At 46.9% G+C, this 18,456-nt stretch overlaps 1 protein-coding gene across 6 annotated transcripts in view; it reads left to right on the top strand.

The window, feature by feature from the left end:
• The first annotated feature begins 427 nt into the window (after positions 1–427).
• Positions 428–18,456, top strand: part of LOC144735634 (rho guanine nucleotide exchange factor 7-like) — a 70,383-nt gene continuing 52,354 nt past the window's right edge. For 5 of the 6 annotated variants that reach the window (XR_013588665.1, XM_078618082.1, XM_078618086.1 and 2 more), the window contains exons 1-4: positions 428–773; positions 7,831–8,780; positions 11,601–11,684; positions 15,086–15,170. Coding sequence is in view for 5 of the 6 variants with exons in the window: in XM_078618082.1 (XP_078474208.1) it covers positions 8,610–8,780; positions 11,601–11,684; positions 15,086–15,170 (340 nt within the window). In the remaining variant the exon portion in view is untranslated. The remainder of the gene's footprint in view (positions 774–7,830; positions 8,781–11,600; positions 11,685–15,085; positions 15,171–18,456) is intronic. The other variant, XM_078618080.1, reaches the window with a different exon arrangement.

Genomic DNA, 18,456 nt, shown 5'->3' with positions numbered 1-18,456 from the left:
AACAATTCAGTTCAGTGAGCGGCTGACGGCCTCTACAGAAGAGACACGCGCTCACTCTGAGGTGAGGTCCATCCATGCTGTGTGTGCCTGCCGTAGCAATCGTCACCTTCCTGTGGGAGATTGACAATGGTAGAAAGGAGGTCTCATAGTGATTGACAATGATGTCACCACGTCCCAGACACGACCCCCACGCACCTCCCTCCCCTCCCTCCCCAATCTCCTTTCTTCCCCTCCATCCCCTCCCTCTCCATCCTCTCCCTTCTTCATTCCCTCCACCCCCTTGCCTCCTCCATTCACCGCCTTCCCCTCCACCCCCTCCTTTCACCATCCCCTCCCACCAGCCCCCATTCCTCCATCCTCTCCTTCCTCATTCCCCCCCCCTCCTCCCTCCCCTCCATTCCCCACCCCCTCCTCCTCCTCCACCTCCTCCTCCTCCCCTCTCTCTCATCCGGACCCCGCCCTGAGTCTCTGTGTCCCGTCAGGCCGTCCGCGTCTCGGTTCATCCGTCTGCTCATACACAGGCACACAGACAGACAGACACACTCACACAGAGACACACAGACAGACACGTACACACAGACAGACACGTACACACAGACACAGAGACACGTACACACAGACACGTACACACACAGAGACACGTACACACAGAAACGTACGCACAGAAACGTACGCACAGACACACACACAGACACACACAGACACGTACACAGAGACACACAGACAGACACAGAGACACAGCGGCGAGAAGAGGGCAGAGCGGAGAGATTGCGGTAAGATTCAGCACACAGACACACACCACCACATGTGTTTATTTAGCGTGTGTCCTGCAAACTGTATACTGCATGTAAACTGTCGTGTGTATATATACACTGTAGTAGTGTGTATGGGGAGTGGTGTGTATCGAGTATAGTGTGTATAGGCAATAGCATGTACAGATAATGTATGGGTTATTGGCATGCGTGTCATATACAGCGTGTGAATGTGGTATGTGAACAGACAATAGGCTGTATGGTGGTGTGTGTGTTATATACATTGTGTATGTGGATACTGCAGACAAGAAGGCGCGTTGTGTGTAGAGACAATGGGGTATGGTGGTGTGTGTGTAGAGACAATGGGATATGGTGGTGGTGTGTGTATAGAGACAATGTGATATGGTGGTGTGTGTGTGTGTAGAGACAATGGGGTATGGTGGTGTGTGTGTAGAGACAATGTGATATGGTGGTGTGTGTGTGTAGAGACAATGGGGTATGGTGGTGTGTGTGTAGAGACAATGTGATATGGTGGTGTGTGTGTGTAGAGACAATGGGGTATGGTGGTGTGTGTGTGTAGAGACAATGGGATATGGTGGTGTGTGTGTGTGTAGAGACAATGGGATATGGTGGTGTGTGTGTGTGTGTAGAGACAATGGGGTATGGTTGTGTGTGTGTTTAGAGACAATGGGATATGGTGTGTGTGTGTAGAGACAATGGGGTATGGTGGTGTGTGTGCGTGTAGAGACAATGGAGTATGGTGGTGTGTGTGTGTGTAGAGACAATGGGATATGGTGGTGTGTGTGTAGAGACAATGGGATATGGTGGTGTGTGTGTGTGTAGAGACAATGGGGTATGGTGGTGTGTGTGTGTAGAGACAATGGGGTATGGTGGTGTGTATGTGTTGAGACAATGGGATATGGTGGTGTGTGTGTGTAGAGACAATGGGGTATGGTGGTGTGTGTGTGTGTAGAGACAATGGGGTATGGTGGTGTGTGGAGACAATGGGGTATGGTGGTGTGCGTGTGTGCCATGTATGGTGTGTAAGTTGATCGACAATATTGAGAATCTGTGTGCATGCATGATTAACATGTGTGGCATGTACAGCGTGTGTATCGACGATATTACAATGTGTACATATAATGTGTATCGGAGAGGTCGTGTGTGTTAATATCGTGTGTATAGACAATATTATAAATACTATGCGTGTATATGAGCGTGTACGTGTATAGACAATATGATATATAGTGGGTATTTATGTGCGGTGTGTGTAGGCAATAGATGTGAGTATATTGTGTACAATATACAGTGGAGTGTGCGAACCGTGGTGACGTCTGACATGTAACGTGTGTATGCTGTGTGTGTGTCGTGTGTGGAAGCCTTCATCCAGTCGTTGGTTGACAAAGGGGCCCTACAACAGTGATGACAGTGTGTTGTGTGTGTTGTGTTGTGTGTGTTGTGTGTGTTTCTAGTGTGTATATATCTGTAGGTGTATGGGTTGTGTGCGTGTGATGATGACGGGGAGCGGTGGCGCAGTGGTTCACGGGCAACATCGGTCACGATTATCTGGACGGGTCCCGGGCCTGTAAATGAGTTCCTGGTGCGGTGTGTAATCATCATCATCAGTTGGGGGGGAGATAAAGGCGGCCCGGACTTGGTACTGGACCATCGACCCCTCGTTTTCCATGCCGTCCGTCTTAGCAGCACTTGCAACAACAACTGTGAAGGTTGATGAGTATATATGTGTGTATATGTGTGTGTATATGTGGGGGTTGTCAATGTTGTGGATTTGCTCTCCGACACCCCGGTGGTGCTGTACCAGCAACGAATTGGCACGTTCTGTTCACGTGACAAACCTCACTAATTGGCTTTGTCGGGTGGTGGCGAGTTTAACAACATTTTTACGCGATCCAACCCAAAACACCCATATCATGGATTATATATGGGGGTTCTTTGTCTTGCTGAGGGTGTTCATTGTGTGATGATGTGTCCCGTGTGGTATTCGCTGTGCTCCGTGCCGGCCTTCATAGGTGGCTGGCGGCAGCACTTGCCCCAACAGGCTGTAACAGGCTGTTCGGGGGATCTTTGTATTTGTGTATATTATTGTGTGTACAGTAATCATCAGAGGTGTGGACTCGAGTCATGTGACTTGGACTCGAGTCAGACTCGAGTCATGAATTTGATGACTTGCGACTCGACTTGGACTTGCATAACAATGACTTTGTCCCACCTATGAGATGTGGACTCGAGTCATGTGACTTGGACTCGAGTCAGACTCGAGTCATGAATTTGATGACTTGCGACTCGACTTGGACTTGCATAACAATGACTTTGTCCCACCTCTGGTAATCATACTGTGTTGTGTGTGTGTACGGTGTTGTGTGTGTACGGTGTGTTGTGTGTGTGCACGGTGTGTTGTGTGTGCACGGTGTGTTGGTGTGTGTACGGTGTGTTGTGTGTGTGTACGGTGTGTTGTGTGTGTGTACGGTGTGTTGTGTGTGTGCACGGTAACTCTACATAGGTGAATACAGTCGCTCGTGCACTGACGGGAGTGACCCGGCTGTAGTTTCTCCTCTTCTGAATAAGCAACTCGGGGAGCGACGCCCATCGATTGACTCAAAAGCTGAATAATTTACGTAACCAAACCGACTCAAGAGTGGCGTCTGGATCTAACAAGCGTCGCGAGTTGGTCACCGCTGTCAAAAACTCTGTGCCAGAGGTTGGAAATTCCACATCCCCATGTCAGAGGCCATAATAATGTTCATTTGCACTTTATTAGACGCCTTTTACAGTGCCCCAAAGCCACCGCTGTCTTCTTACATCCCCAGTGCCTGTGTCCTTAACCCTGTGTCCTTAACCCTGTGTCCTTAGCCCTGTGTCCTTAACCCTGTGTCCTTAACCCTGTGTCCTTAACCCTGTGCCCTTAACCCTGTGCCCTTAACCCTGTGTCCTTAACCCTGTGCCCTTAACCCTGTGTCCTTAACCCTGTGTCCCTAACCCTGTGTCCTTAACCCTGTGTCCTTAACCATGTGTCCTTAACCCTGTGTCCTTAACCCTGTGCCCTAACCCTGTGTCCTTAATCCTGTGTCCTTAACCCTGTGCCCTTAACCCTGTGTCCTTAACCCTGTGCCCTTAACCCTGTGTCCCTAACCCTGTGTCCTTAACCCTGTGTCCTTAACCATGTGTCCTTAACCCTGTGCCATTAGCCATGTGCCCTAACCCTGTGTCCTTAATCCTGTGTCCTTAACCCTGTGCCCTTAACCCTGTGCCCTTAACCCTGTGCCCTTAACCCTGTGTCCTTAACCATGTGTCCTTAACCCTGTGCCATTAACCATGTGCCCTAACCCAGTGTCCTTAATCCTGTGTCCTTAACCCTGTGTCCTTAACCCTGTGTCCTTAACCCTGTGTCCTTAACCCTGTGCCCTTAACCCTGTGTCCTTAACCCTGTGCCATTAACCCTGTGCCCTTAACCCTGTGTCCTTAACCCTGTGCCCTTAACCCTGTGTCCTTAACCCTGTGCCATTAACCATGTGCCCTTAACCCTGTGCCCTTAACCCTGTGTCCTTAACCCTGTGCCATTAACCCTGTGCCCTTAACCCTGTGCCCTTAACCCTGTGTCCTTAACCCTGTGCCCTTAACCCTGTGTCCTTAACCCTGTGCCCTTAACCCTGTGCCCTTAACCCTGTGCCCTTAACCCTGTGCCCTTAACCATGTGTCCTTAACCCTGTGTCCTTAACCCTGTGTCCTTAACCCTGTGTCCTTAACCCTGTGTCCTTAACCCTGTGCCCTTAACCCTGTGCCCTTAACCCTGTGCCCTTAACCCTGTGCCCTTAACCCTGTGCCCTAACCCTGTGCCTTAAACCTGTGTCCTTAACCCTGTGCCCTAACCCTGTGCCCTAACCCTGTGCTCTTAACCCTGTGTCCTTAACCCTATGCCCTTAACCCTGTGTCCTTAACCCTGTGTTCTTAACCCTGTGCCCTTAACCCTGTGCCCTTAACCCTGTGTCCTTAACCCTGTGCCCTTAACCCTGTGTCCTTAACCCTGTGCCCTTAACCCTGTGCCCTTAACCCTGTGCCCTTAACCCTGTGCCCTTAACCCTGTGCCCTTAACCCTGTGTCCTTAACCCTGTGTCCTTAACCCTGTGCCCTTAACCCTGTGCCCTTAACCCTGTGCCCTTAACCCTGTGCCCTTAACCCTGTAATCGACGGAGAAGTGGCCGAGTGGCACTGCTGGCTCTGAATCCAGGTTTCAGGCACCCAGCCACAGTGGTGAAACCAGCTCCTCTATGTACAGTATATAGGATTGGACTTCTTCCGTACGTAGCCAACCTTGCTAATCGATTGTTTTTCCAGCCAGGCGTAGTTCCACCTCCATTAGGACGTGGGGTGGGGGGGCCATCACCGTGATCCACCGCTAAGCAGTGAACTCGGGGGGCCGAGGGGACGCTTCGTGGTGCAGAGCCCAGCCCAGCATCACCCCCATGCACGCACCGGTTTCAGCCCAGTCACTAGTGACTTGCATAACAACGTCAATAAGCAGACACAATACGTTTCTTAAACACATCCGCCCGTTTCTCCGCATGAATACATATAAAATATATTTCTTACACAACCCATCAGCCATGAATTAATCAGCATTGTTAAATTAATCAGTATTCTTTCAAGACAAAGACTTACAAGGACTCGCACAGACACCCATGGGCCGAGGTAGAATGAGTTGTAATTAAACTGTGTTCTCACGTGGAGTGAGTTCATGGTTTTATCTAGGTCACCAATGGCTGCACAAACATACCATCACATTGCATTTAGGGTTTTTTTTTTATAAAAAAAAATTCTATCTATGTGACTTTACCAAAATAGCCAAATAATATAATTGCATTTGTATATGTAAGATTTTGAAACTAAAGCAATAGCTTCAAGCACACTAAAACCATCTGCTTTGTTGAGATATGTGGATGACACATTGGTGGTCTGGCCACATAGAAAAGATACACTGAACGCATTTAGAAATCATCTCAACTCGCAAAACCCATCCATCCAGTTCACCATGGAAGTGTAAGCTGACAGAACTTCACCATTTCTGGATATTCTACTGGACCGGGTCGAAATGGTAAAATAACACACAGTGTTTACCGAAAGAAAACGCATACTTACGCCTATCTGAATGCAGAGTCACACCATCACTCCGCACATAAATCTGGTCTTATCAAGACGCTCATTCATCGAGCAAAGAAAGTGTCAGATGATGACAGCCTGAGAAGTGAAATCCAACATGTTAAAGAAGCGCTGCAAATGAACGGTTACAAAGATGCACAAATCAACTGGGCATTGAATACCAAAACCAATTCAAATAACAAGAGCATTGAAACTACCCATGTAATTAAAACGATCAAAATACCGTACATTGACTGATAAATTAGCCAGATGTTTGGAAAAATAAAACATCCATGTCAGATTTGGCACGGTACATAAAATACAGAAATTAATATCTGTTACAAAAGATGCATTACTGAAGCTATCAACAAGGTGTGTACAGGATTAACTGCACGTGTGGCAAATGTTATGTTGGGCCAACAGGACGAATGATCAGCACGAGACTAAAAGAACATCAGAGAAATATTAAATTATCCCAAATACAACTGTCAGCAGTAGCAGAACACGCATGCCAACAAGGACACTCAATTGATTTTGATAATTTTGAAGTTCTGTGCAAAACTAGCTACTACTGCCCAAGACTAATTAGAGCATCTATCGAAATTGAAAGACGTACAAATAACTTTAACCGTTCGGATAGCTACCGCCTTAGTGCTGTGTGGAAGCGAATTATCAAATAATTCATTATTTTAATTAATGCTGATAAAGGGCAGCATACTTCAATAGGGATTACTGTTGGTAGGCTATTTTAATACACACAATAGACAGGAATGACAAGTTAAAAGGATTCGCATAATACATAATGTATGTTGCCTCAGTAATCCCCCCCCCCCACGTGGCGCAAGAGTGCAGAAGCGTGGTCACCACATATGCACCTCTATATAAGGAACGAAACAGTAAGACTTCTGCACAAATCTGGCTGACGCCTGATGAAGCTAGTTGTAATTACTGGCGAAACGTCGTACTCAGATTGTAAATGTTGTGGCTTGGCTCTCCAACACACCGGTGTGCTGTACTAGTGACGAATTGGCCACGTTCTGTTTACGTGACAACCCTTACTAGTTGGCTGTGTCGGGTGGTGGCGGGTTTTAACGACACATTTATATATTTGCGCGATCTAATAAAAAAAACTCTCATGGATGATATTGGTCGTGAAAGCCGCCTACGTGTTAAATTGGCTTTGCATTTGGTTTGGGTTTTATTGATTTGGCTCCTTCAGAACAGCTTTTTGTCTTTAGTATGCTGTTCTTCCCCCGCACCTCCGATTAGGACGGTTGGATACGTACTGTGCGAAAGAAGTTCAACATACATACACACTCTGAGCTTTACACGTGTCGTGCTGATCGCTGTGACAAACACTGTCCAGGGCATACACCATACAGGCACCACGTGTGCAGAGAGAATCCCATTGTAGTGGCTTGAGATGGAGTTCTGTGATATTATATTTCAGGGATGTCCCCTGACAGAGTGGTGCACTGCTTGCTGTGTTTGAGTTCAAAAGGGAAATTAATTACATGTCACAAGGAAAATTGCACCGTTTGAATATCATTTGGTAAAATCCCAAAAACATAACAAAAACATAACAAACATGAATGTGCAGATTGCAGATACAGCAGAAGCAAACCTCTGTTCTGCATCTCCACATATCAATACTGTGTCGGATTCTTTTAATCCATTGGCCAATTCGATTTTTAGACCAATAACCTACAGTAGTTTTTTGTTATTTTTTTGTTATTTTCTTTGAACCTATCTACGTGACTTTACCGAAAGACCCAAGAATACAAATATACTCTTTGACTCCTGACATTCAGACTGCCTTAAGAACTAACTGGCTGATATGTGGACTTATTGATGCATGTAAAGAAATATCACTGCCTGATTCACAGCCTGACTAGATGACTGGATTGTGGTCGTGTTTGTTCAGGTAGACGGAGGTGACAGCAAGAGATGTGGGAATAACACCTGGAAGAGCCGCCACACCTCAAACACATGGCCAGAAATAAGTGCAATGGATTATAGGAACCCAGACTCAGGATCTCAATTGCTCCTCCTCAGTTCCAGGAACCCCATGTATGAAGATCTGAAATGAGTGATGTGATGTTATAAATTCCTGAAACAAAACTTATTTTCCCAAGCTACTGGGATGAGGGATACCTTAATCAGATATTCTGGAACAATAGTTGCCATGTCCTGAAATTTTGGAATAAGCAATTGCCTGCAATTCCCAGCGCAGGGATATCACCTCCAAAGTCCTTGGCTCCACATTTTGCACACAGCCGGTTGAGTCATTACTGCCTTGGAAAGAGGCAAGGTCTCACAACAGCCGTTTTTGGAAGGACGTACACATTTGTCCCATTTATTGTTATTTCAAACCAATTCGAATTGAACAAAGAAAAAATTCCAACAAAAAGTGAATCAGAAACTTAGCAATAGTCTCCTTGCTCAAGCAAGTGTATGCCAGTCCCCATCGCCTTCGGCGTGCTGAAGATGCCGCAAGCGTCGAGCATTTAATTGAACAAAAGTTGACGAGTGGAGCTGAAGGAGGCCAGAGCGAGATTTCTGGAGGTGTCAAGGGGAGAGCAAGGAGAAGAGAGCGACGGTGGTGGAACGAGGAGGAGGAACGGTGGAGTCTCGCGGCGGGTGACTCGGGCATGCTGGTTGGTGGCGAGGTCGCGAACTTGCGAAAGTGAGCGAGAGGAAGCCATGAACTCTGCGGAGCAGACGGTGACATGGCTTATCACACTGGGTGTGCTGCACTCGCCCAAGAAGCGCGTGTCCGACCCGGGCGCCTTCCTGCAGCGCTCCCTGCGCGATGGGCTCGTGCTGTGCCGCCTTCTGGATCGCCTGCTGCCCGGCTCGCTGGAGACAGCCAAGGTAGGGGAGCACGCACCTGGCTCAGTGTGGCTATGTCGGATTTGCTAAGCCGGCAACAGTGTTAGAACAGCTCTCTCCTGAGAGGATTACTCGCGGTGAAAATCAATTACCGGTACTCCTTTTTCCAACATATCCGAGCCACTCGTGCGCAGTACCTGCTGGTGTTTTTTAATTGGCTATTTACGAAGCCGAGCCAGAACCAAACTGTAATATGCAGGCCTCACAATACTCTTGAACCTCACTCGGGGCCAAGCAAGGCCTGGGCAGGTGTTAATATATTTTTCATTTGCATCGTCTCCATGCTTCTCAACTCATTTATTCTGTGTGTGACATCAGCGGCACAGCTCGGGTTGTGGAATGGAAAATAACTGCAATGGAGTTGGAACTTTTGGGAAAAAAGGGAAAATAATAATCAAAGTAGAAACACACACACAGGCATGTGGGCAACTCGGGAAAGGGCATCAAGCTGGCACCACTGAGATGCATGACATTAATACGGGTTTTGGCAACCTGTGCTTAAACTGGATTCGTAAGTGTAATGAGTTGATGGTTTCAGTCCCATCTCTAACGACAAAAATTACCTGACCACCTAATATACTATAAATAAAAAAACTGTGCAAGAAAATAATAATTTATTAACTTCGCTTGTGAGAAACACAACTCCCGATTCTAGTAAATCACATGTGGCTAAAAACTTGGAGCTGGCTCAGACTTCAAATATATATTATGAATTCCCTCCATCACCCATTCAATGTGAATGTTTACTCCGCATATCACATTGTATCAGAGCCTTTAACTCAATTTTCGGTCAAAACGTTCCACTTTATTAAAAAAAACCTATCTGGTTTGTTGTGCCAGGACTAGTTCAATGCAGTTTTTTTTCCCGAGTATGGAAATTATGTCCTGGTTTTACTTTTCGATGTTATCTTTACAACTTCATGCTGCCTTGCAAATGAAATATAAAAATGTGGGCCAACCAGAAAGTGGATGGGGGTGGTGTGAGGAATGCAGTTTGACTACTAAGCGGCCCAAAGCACTTTCCACTCTCACGCACAGAAAAATGGAATATAAAAGTGGCTGGCCCTCTCAGATGTTCAAGCGAGGCCTTGAACCTGCACAGCAGCGGAGGTTCTCGGTTCAAGCTCTTGGGGATGTGTTTCTCGCAGTCTGTTCATAATGGCCGTGTCAGGGGTGGGTGTAAACATCACTTGGTGAGATTACACTCGAGGTTGTACTCTCATAACGCCAGTCCACACCATAGGAATGTGGATTTTCCAGGGAGGAAAACTGACTTCAACAGGCAGTATAGACATTGTGTGTTTCCATTAAATGTGGCAGCATTCGCTGAGTCGCCTCGGAGCAGTGTCCATCCACCGGCAGCCATCCCTGGGGTCCATCCTGGCAAAGCTCCCTAAGCGGTGACTTCCCCACAAAGTGGGGACATTCGCAGCTCCGATTAGCATGGCTGGCTACATCCGGTGCGACAGAATTTCAACATACAAAGTGAACTGATGGGCCGAATCAACCCTCAACCGGGGTTTGAACTCTGCACCTTCCGATTGTGAGCCCTCACTCTTGAGCTACATGGCCGCTGTAATAACAACCTTGTAACAGTTGCCTCGAGAGTCTAAACAAATACTCTGACGATGCTACTTCGGCAGTGGTGCACAAGCACAAACTCTAAACACATTTGTCAATAATAACACTCCACGGGCTTCAAAGGTAAAATATATAATTGGCTCCGTTTCGGGCAATGGTCCTTTTTCATAGCACATACAACAAATGAAGAAGGGCTGTTGCCTAAAACGTCGCCTATCATGGATTATATATTGTCCTTTTCAGGCCACAGCGTCATTAATGAATGTGTTGAGCTTGTTGTTGTTGTCGAGTTCGTGGAAGAGACCGTGCATGTGTGCACTGCACACGCAGGGTGGCCGATGCCATTTGATGGCAGCACCGATCCTACGATCTTCTTCTGTGCGATGAGTTTACAACTCGTGCACAGGACAAGGTGGCGCTGGCCTCGACGACACAAGGGGGGGTGGGTGGGTGGGGGTGTCCACAGCAGCACCCAGTGGCGGCCACGAGCGAGGAAATAAATAAATAACTAACACCGCGTGGGGACGTCCCAGGCAGGACCCGCCTCCTTGGCAGTCAACATTCCCCTGGGTGGCGCTGCTATTGTTGTTGTTGCTGCGTCGGCAGTGGTGCACAACAACAACAACAATGCAATCCGTGTCAATAACACTGCTGCCTCAAGCGGAAAGACGTGTCAGGTTGTGTGGTGATTGACGCTTCGGGCAATGATTTGGCATAAATGGAACCTTTGATGTATTCTGAAGAAAGGCCATTGCCCGAAACGTCGCCCATCATATGTTTATCGGACGAAGACCACGGTGTTGACACGTTGCGTGTTGAGTGCGGTGGGGGGTTGACGCAGCTGCGCAAGCGCCGCCCCCTCGAGAGGAACATAAATAAATAAATAAAGCGTCACGAAGGCGTCACCTCCATTCAGTCCGCATCTCTCGGCGTCATCACGCTAGTGCGTGACGTCATCACGCTAGTGACTGACGTCATCGCGCATGCGAATGGGGCGCGGTTCCCACGGGGGAACCCGGCGTGCGTGATGACGTCACTCACCGCAGGCCACGCCCCGTCTCCGGGTTAAAGTTCGCGCCTTCCTCCTGCCATATACAGTCGGCAGATGGCCGAGGTTTGAATTGGGACGAGTCGCGGCTGTGACTGCGGCTGTTCCCATTAACATTTTGTAATTTATAATCAACTTCATTATTTATATTTATCGTTGCGCTTGTGACGCAGGTGTTCCAGGAGCCCAAGGCGGAGGCTGAATGCGTGAGCAACATTCGCGAGTTCCTCAAGGGGGTTTCTCATCTGCGGCTCGAGGTGAGATGGTTTCGTCTCATTCGCGACTCAGCAGCAGCAGCCTTGGTCTATCCACTGCTGGATAAAGAACCGCCCTTCCCTAAGCTGCCGACATTCCCCACGATTCTGCGATGTAACCATCCACCCGGCGCAGGGACACGAGCATATTCCTTCTCTCTGCCGTTAATACTCTTTATGATGATGGTCACATTATTTTTTATGATTTCGTGAATTGACTTGTGGATACTAACACTATTATTAGCATTGAGAATTAACACGGAGCCCTAATATTCCCAGAGATGCCTGAACCGGTGGCTTATTTTAGATACACTATACAGTACAGGATATGCGTCGGCATTAACACTGAAGCATGGTGATCGCAGAGGTGCCTTAATCTGGACCAGTGAGCATCGTGCATCAACAGGGAACCCTGAGAATCACTCCATTATCTCCCCTACTGCTTCTTACCCCATGCCGAGTTTTCAATGTTTCTCTGAATGAAAACATCCATTGGCCAGTACTGTATATTGTGTGCTGGCGGGAAAGTTTACGAGTGATAGTAAACACTTGACACAACGTGATTTCTAGACAGAACAATGCACCATTGTGACGATTGGGTCGGTTCTCCCATCGTGTCTTGAATGTCACGTGGCTGTGAACGGCCTCGCAGGAGCGCGGTTTCAGTCCGTTGTAGAGGATCGCGGTTCGTGTTCTGCAGACCGCCCTGTTTAATGCTGCGACTGTATTACCCTCAAAACACACAGTCTGCATCACGGTGGACGGTAAATGTCTCGTTATATTCTAAACAAGGCAATTGAGTGCCGGCATCATCGTCCACATTTTCCAAATTCGAATGATATGAAAATTACTCAAATAGTCACGTAGGTAAAAAATAAAATATAAAAATTGAAATAAAAAATAAATGAAAATAAATTAAATCACGACGTTTCGATTGCAACACAAGCAATCATCATCAGGTGTGAAAATCACAGCTAGAATTTTTTTACTTAAACATTTTTAGCTGTGATTTTCTAGCTGATCTCGTCAATGAACATAAACAATAACGCGGGTTCCGGTCATCCCTCACAGCAGCAGCTTTTGCCTAAGACGGCCACTGCATCGTGCGCTTTTAGATGCGCTTCTGCAGCCATCTGGAACGCTCTTCTGATTATAGCCACTGGATCTATGCACTTTTGCATTTAAATTGAAAACTAAATTTATTTAGAACTGCTCTTTGTGATTAGTTTTCTGGATTTGAAGCTTTCGTGACTGCAAGGAATCATCTTCTTAGGTTTTTTTCGGTAAAGTATCAAGTGATACAGCTAATCTGGCTGTGACGGTCCCACCTGATGACGGAGACTTGTGTTGCCTCCGAAACGTCGTGATTTTTGTTTTTATTTTATTTTACTTTCTACGTGACTTTACCGAAAAAAACCTAAGAAGATTAGTTTTCTGTTTAGTTAGATTAGCATGGTTGGCTACGTAAGGTGCGAAAGAAGTTCAACATACATACAGCCATGTTTAGACCATAAGTTCAGTAGAGTTAAGATTGTGACTACATTATTTTAGAGCAGCAGCAGGACAATGTGATAACTGTAGTGTAACTTGTCGGCCTTGGTCAAGCAGGGAGTTTGAGTTTAATATTTAATTAGAAAGCACTAATTAAACAATATAAAGCGAACATTGTGACCACAGATGCTGAATTGGTAGATAAGGTAAGTTAAACACAATGAACTACTAAAGTACATCATGAAGATTTACTCTCTCCCCCCTTGCCACCCCCGTTCTTGCCTATATGACCTCTTGCCACGGCAGCTCTCTCGCCCACTGCAGCAGTTTTCTTGCTGTGGTTGTCTCACCTGACGAAGATTGCTTGTGTTGCGATCGAAATGTCGGGATTTGTTTTATTTTATTTCTACCTACGTGACTTTGCCGAAAGAACCAAATAGTAAAGAGCAGGAAGTAAAATATAAGTGCACTTGTACAAGCTGGAATTTGGAGCCTGGGTAAGCACTAAGCAAACAGTGTGTCGTTTTGAATGTATGGCACAGTTAAGCATGTCTGTCGTTATGAATGCCTACACCGAGTCAGAAAAGGATATTGTCAATGTGTGGAATTGTTACGACGGATCAACAGTATGGCTTCCTGCATGGGTTTAAGGAGCTTGATTGCTGATAGGACACTGGATGTTGAAGCCGATCCAGAGTTTGCTTGCATTAACCGAATGCTGCTCAAACCAATTAAATATATGCACTCCCAGAAGGCTGTGCGGCTGATGAGCATTGACGACAATAAGTATTAAATTGGTGCTCAGCTCCTGTGTACTGCCCTCAGCCAGTGATGGACATTCCACTTACCTATGGCGGAGGCAAGGTTATCTAGACAACAACTAGTGCTAACTTCCCAACAAAGTGACCCCAGAGGGATGAAGTGTTGAGTCAACTATGAATTGAACTTGCAACCTTTCGATTACAAGTTCAGGATTGCTGAGCCACCTGGTGCAATGTGGGGGGGGGTAATGAGATGTGTAAAAACACAATTTTACGTGAGAGACATTTGGAAAGAAGGTACATTGTATTCACATTTATTTTGCCTTGGTAGTGTAATGTATAGGGGAGGTGGAAGGGGGGGAGGGGGTGTTTGTTTGCTTATTTATGTGGCATGGGACTTGTGTCAAATGAGTTTCCTTCCTGTCGTGGCTGTGTGTAGAGGCCATTGTATGGAGGTGATGTTGCACCAATTCCCAACACAGGGCCAAGAGAGATCGTTCCCTTCCTTTGCCGTTGTTGTGCCTCTATGCTGTGCTGTCTGTTGAGATGCGTCGGTGTGTATGTGTGCGCAGTGGATGTGTGTTTTGTCACCTAGCGTGGCACACAAGCTGTGGTCATGTCACCATCACTTAGTGGAGAGTAGTGGCTGTTATTGTGTTTGGGTGTGTTCATTGTGGGGATTGGTAGTGTAGCGTTTAGCGCGCTGCGCTACCAACCTGGTGACCCAGGTTCGATTCCCTCTCACGGCTAACACCAGTGACAATTATCTGAACCAGTCCTGGGCCTGCCCTAGGTTGACTCGGCCTCAAGTGAGTATCTGGTGAGACAAAGGCGGCCGGGCGTGGTGCTAGCCACCCACCCCTTTGTGTGCTGTGGCTGCCTTCATAAGTGCTCTCTAACAGCACTTGCCCCAACAGTCTCTTACAGGCTATATGGGGGATCTTTGTCTTTATGTTCATTTCATGGCCTATTGTACCATCAATATTCCAGGGTTCTGGGTTATTCTTGCAACAATTCATTGAGTTAAGATGGGGGTGAATGTAATGAAGGTGTACATTTGTGCGTGTGTGTATACAGGTGTGTTTGCTCGTCTCTGTGTATGTGAGTGAGTACGCATGTGCTAGTATTTGAACGTATGTCTGTTTCCTGCAGCTCTTCGAGCCACATGACTTGTACAAGGGACAAAACTTTGACTGCGTTCTCAACACGCTGGTCGCACTGAATAAGGCCACAGCTGGTAAGCACGGCACACACACACACTCCCCTACACCAGGGTTCTTCACCTGGCGACCCGCGGTTCAGATGTAGCCCTTGGAGTGATAAATAAATATGGCTCACCAAGACCTAAAGAGATAAAAATTAGAGTGAGATGAAAGAGAGATAAGCCAGAGATAGTTACAGAGAGCTGTAGAGAAGAGATACAGTCTAGTGGCCATGTAGACATTATGCATTCGTTATGCCACATGACGTCTTAAAGTATAAAACCACATTTCCCGCCAGCACTTGCTAATTGTTTTGTGTGACCCACCGGAAAATACAGTTAAAAAACAATGCCCTAAACCAGGGGTCGGCAACCTACGGCTCCGGAGCCGCATGCGGCTCTTTACGGGCTGCTTCTTGACAATATGTACGTATGTACAGTATGTACTCAGATGCATTGCGGCTCTTGAAATACTGAATTTTGTACCGAATTGGAAAGAAATGGCTCTTCTTGTTATTTTGGTTGCCGACCCCTGCCCTAAACTGAAGCTTCATTAGTGTCAGTGGACATTCACTCAGTCTCAAACTTGGTGACATGTTAGATGTTGTGTTGCTGGTCGGGCCACTTTGGCAATTATTTTTCGTTCTCCGCAATTGATGGTTGATGAATAGCCTGCAATCTCCACTTTATTTTCCATGTCCAAAAACACGTAATTACACACTCTTCAGGTATTCACTCCAGTACCTATTGCTTTGTGACTCGCAGATGCCAGGGAGGTGGCAGTGATCTCCGGGCTGTAAGTTTAAATAAACATCTGTCAAAAAATAACATGTAATATGATCATGAAAACAATTGGGCTGTGTGCCACTGTAATCGCAATTACAAGGTCATGAGTTCGTAATCACAAGGGCAGTGATCAAGTTGCGACTCGAAATCGTCATCGTAATCTTTCCATTGGTGATGAAATGAGCACTGTTTTGTGTGAAGTTCGCGGTGATTGTCCTCTTTATACTCATCCCTGCCATAGGTATGTGGAATTTCACAGAGCTGGTCCAATCCTGCCAAAATGTGCTATAACCCATCCAAAATAGAAGGTACAGTTGTAAGTCTTAAATAAAAAACAAAGTAAGATAATAAAAAAGTCCGCAACTAAACTTTAAAGCAAAAGGAGGCATCAAATCCATTAAGGGAAATTAACAATGAAACCTGTCTGTACAAAGTAAAGTTGTTCTGTAAGTTGGCCGAATGAGATCTCGTCTCATTCATAAAAAAAATGTTGGGTAAAAACTCGCCCCCACGAAAGAGGGCATAACAAGGAAAAAATTAGTCTTGCAGAGTTTCCTGAGCTATTTGTTGCTTGGAGCCAATCTGAGGGCCGGTAGAAGAGAATTCCACATCTTAGGTGCCACACTTGAGAAGGCCCCTACCTGCTACTGCCCAGCGTAGAATGAAAAAGTCTATGCTGAGCTAGGAGGGCCTGGCCTGAGGGCATACTCCATTAATTAATGGAGGCTCAAGCTCCCCCTGACCCATCCTCAGTCGACTCTGACCCTACAATCATCAGCTCCGTCTTGTCAGGATTCAGCCTTAGCCAGTTCTGCTGCATCCATACAGCTACCTCTTCCAGACAGTCTGTTAAGCCGGCGAGGGCTGCATAGATAGATAGATCGTTTATTGTCATTGTCACCAGTACAACGAAATTTAAAATGCTCACCAGTCAGGGCATCATTCATAAATTTAAATTAAATAAAACAAGAAAATAAAATTAAATGAAAGATAATCAATTTATACTATATATAAAAACAGCCCAAGTATACCCACATACCCACATAAGGTTACATTTTGTCATTGCACATCTCTATTTCACATTCAATTGTAAACACTATTACTTAATAATTAATTAGCATTATTGAGTGTGGTGATCGCTGTAGGATAAAAGCTCTGTTTGAATCTGTTTGTCCTTGTTTTGACTGATCTGAATCGTCTGCCTGATGGCAACAGCTCAAACAGTGAGTGTCCAGGGTGTGAAGAGTCCTTTAGAACGATCTGTGCTTTTTTGATGCAACGTGAACTGTGTAGTTCTTCCAGTGTGGGGAGATGGCAGCCGGCGATCTTTTGGGCTGTGTTGATGACCCTCTGGAGCGCTTTCCTCTGAGCCACTGTGCAGCTGGTGTACCATACACAGATGCAGTATGTAAGAATGCTCTCGATGGAGGCTCGGTAGAAGGACACCAGCAGTTTCTGTGTGATGTTATTATTCCTGAGGATTCTCAGGAAGTAAAGTCTCTGCTGGGCCTTTTTCAGAAGCTCAGTGCTGTTGGCGCTCCAGGTCAGGCCCTCCCCAATGTGGACTCCCAGGAAGCAGAAGTCTGCCACCCTCTCCACACAGTCCCCGCTGATGATTAGTGGTGGAGTGTCCGTTTTCTTTCTCCTGTAGTCTATTATGAGCTCCTTGGTCTTTGCGGTGTTAAGGAGCAGGTTGTTGCCCCTGCAGTATGCTGTCAGCCGCTCCACCTCGTCCCTGTAGGCAGACTCATCCCCCCCAGAGATGAGCCCCACCACTGTGGTGTCATCAGCAAACTTCACAATGGTGTTGCTATGGTGGACGGCGGCACAGTCATGTGTGTAGAGGGAGTAGAGCAGGGGGCTCAGTACACAGCCCTGGGGGGAGCCGGTACTGAGGCTCAGGGCTGTGGATGTATGACGGCCCACTCTGACCCTCTGTCTGCGGCCCGAGAGGAAACTATGTATCCACATGCAGGTGGAATGTGGAATCCCCAGGTCGCCCAGTTTTTCCACCAGTTTGTGTGGGAGGATGGTGTTGAACGCAGAACTGTAATCCACGAAGAGCATCCGCACATAGCTCCCCTGCTGCTCCAGGTGTGACAGTGCAGCATGTAGTGCTGTGGCCACGGCGTCCTCCGTGGATCGGTTCGCTCTGTAGGCAAACTGGTGGGGGTCAAGGTTTCGGGGCAAGCTTCCTATGATGTGACTCCGGACCAGTTTTTCAAAGCACTTCATCACCACTGGCGTGAGTGCTACTGGCCGGTAGTCGTTGTAGCTGGAAATGTGGGTTTTTTTGGGCAGGGGGACTATGGTGGAGGACTTTAGGCAGGGTGGTACAGTGGACTGTTCCAGAGACAGGTTTAAAATCCTTGTGAAGACTCCAGCCAGCTCGTCAGCACAGTCCCTCAGCACACGTCCCGGGACGCCATCAGGTCCCGCAGCCTTCCTCGGGTTGACGGCCCGCAGCGTGCGCCTGGGTCACCTGAGAAGGAGACATATATCTGGGAGTCAACGGCATACTGATGGCACTGTAAAC

This window comes from Lampetra planeri, chromosome 56 (assembly GCF_965212315.1).
Source record: "Lampetra planeri chromosome 56, kcLamPlan1.2.h2, whole genome shotgun sequence".
NCBI classification, from domain to species: Eukaryota; Metazoa; Chordata; class Hyperoartia; order Petromyzontiformes; family Petromyzontidae; genus Lampetra; species Lampetra planeri.
The sequence above is the reverse complement of the archived record's forward strand: the minus strand, read 5'-3'. Positions and strand labels throughout refer to the sequence as shown.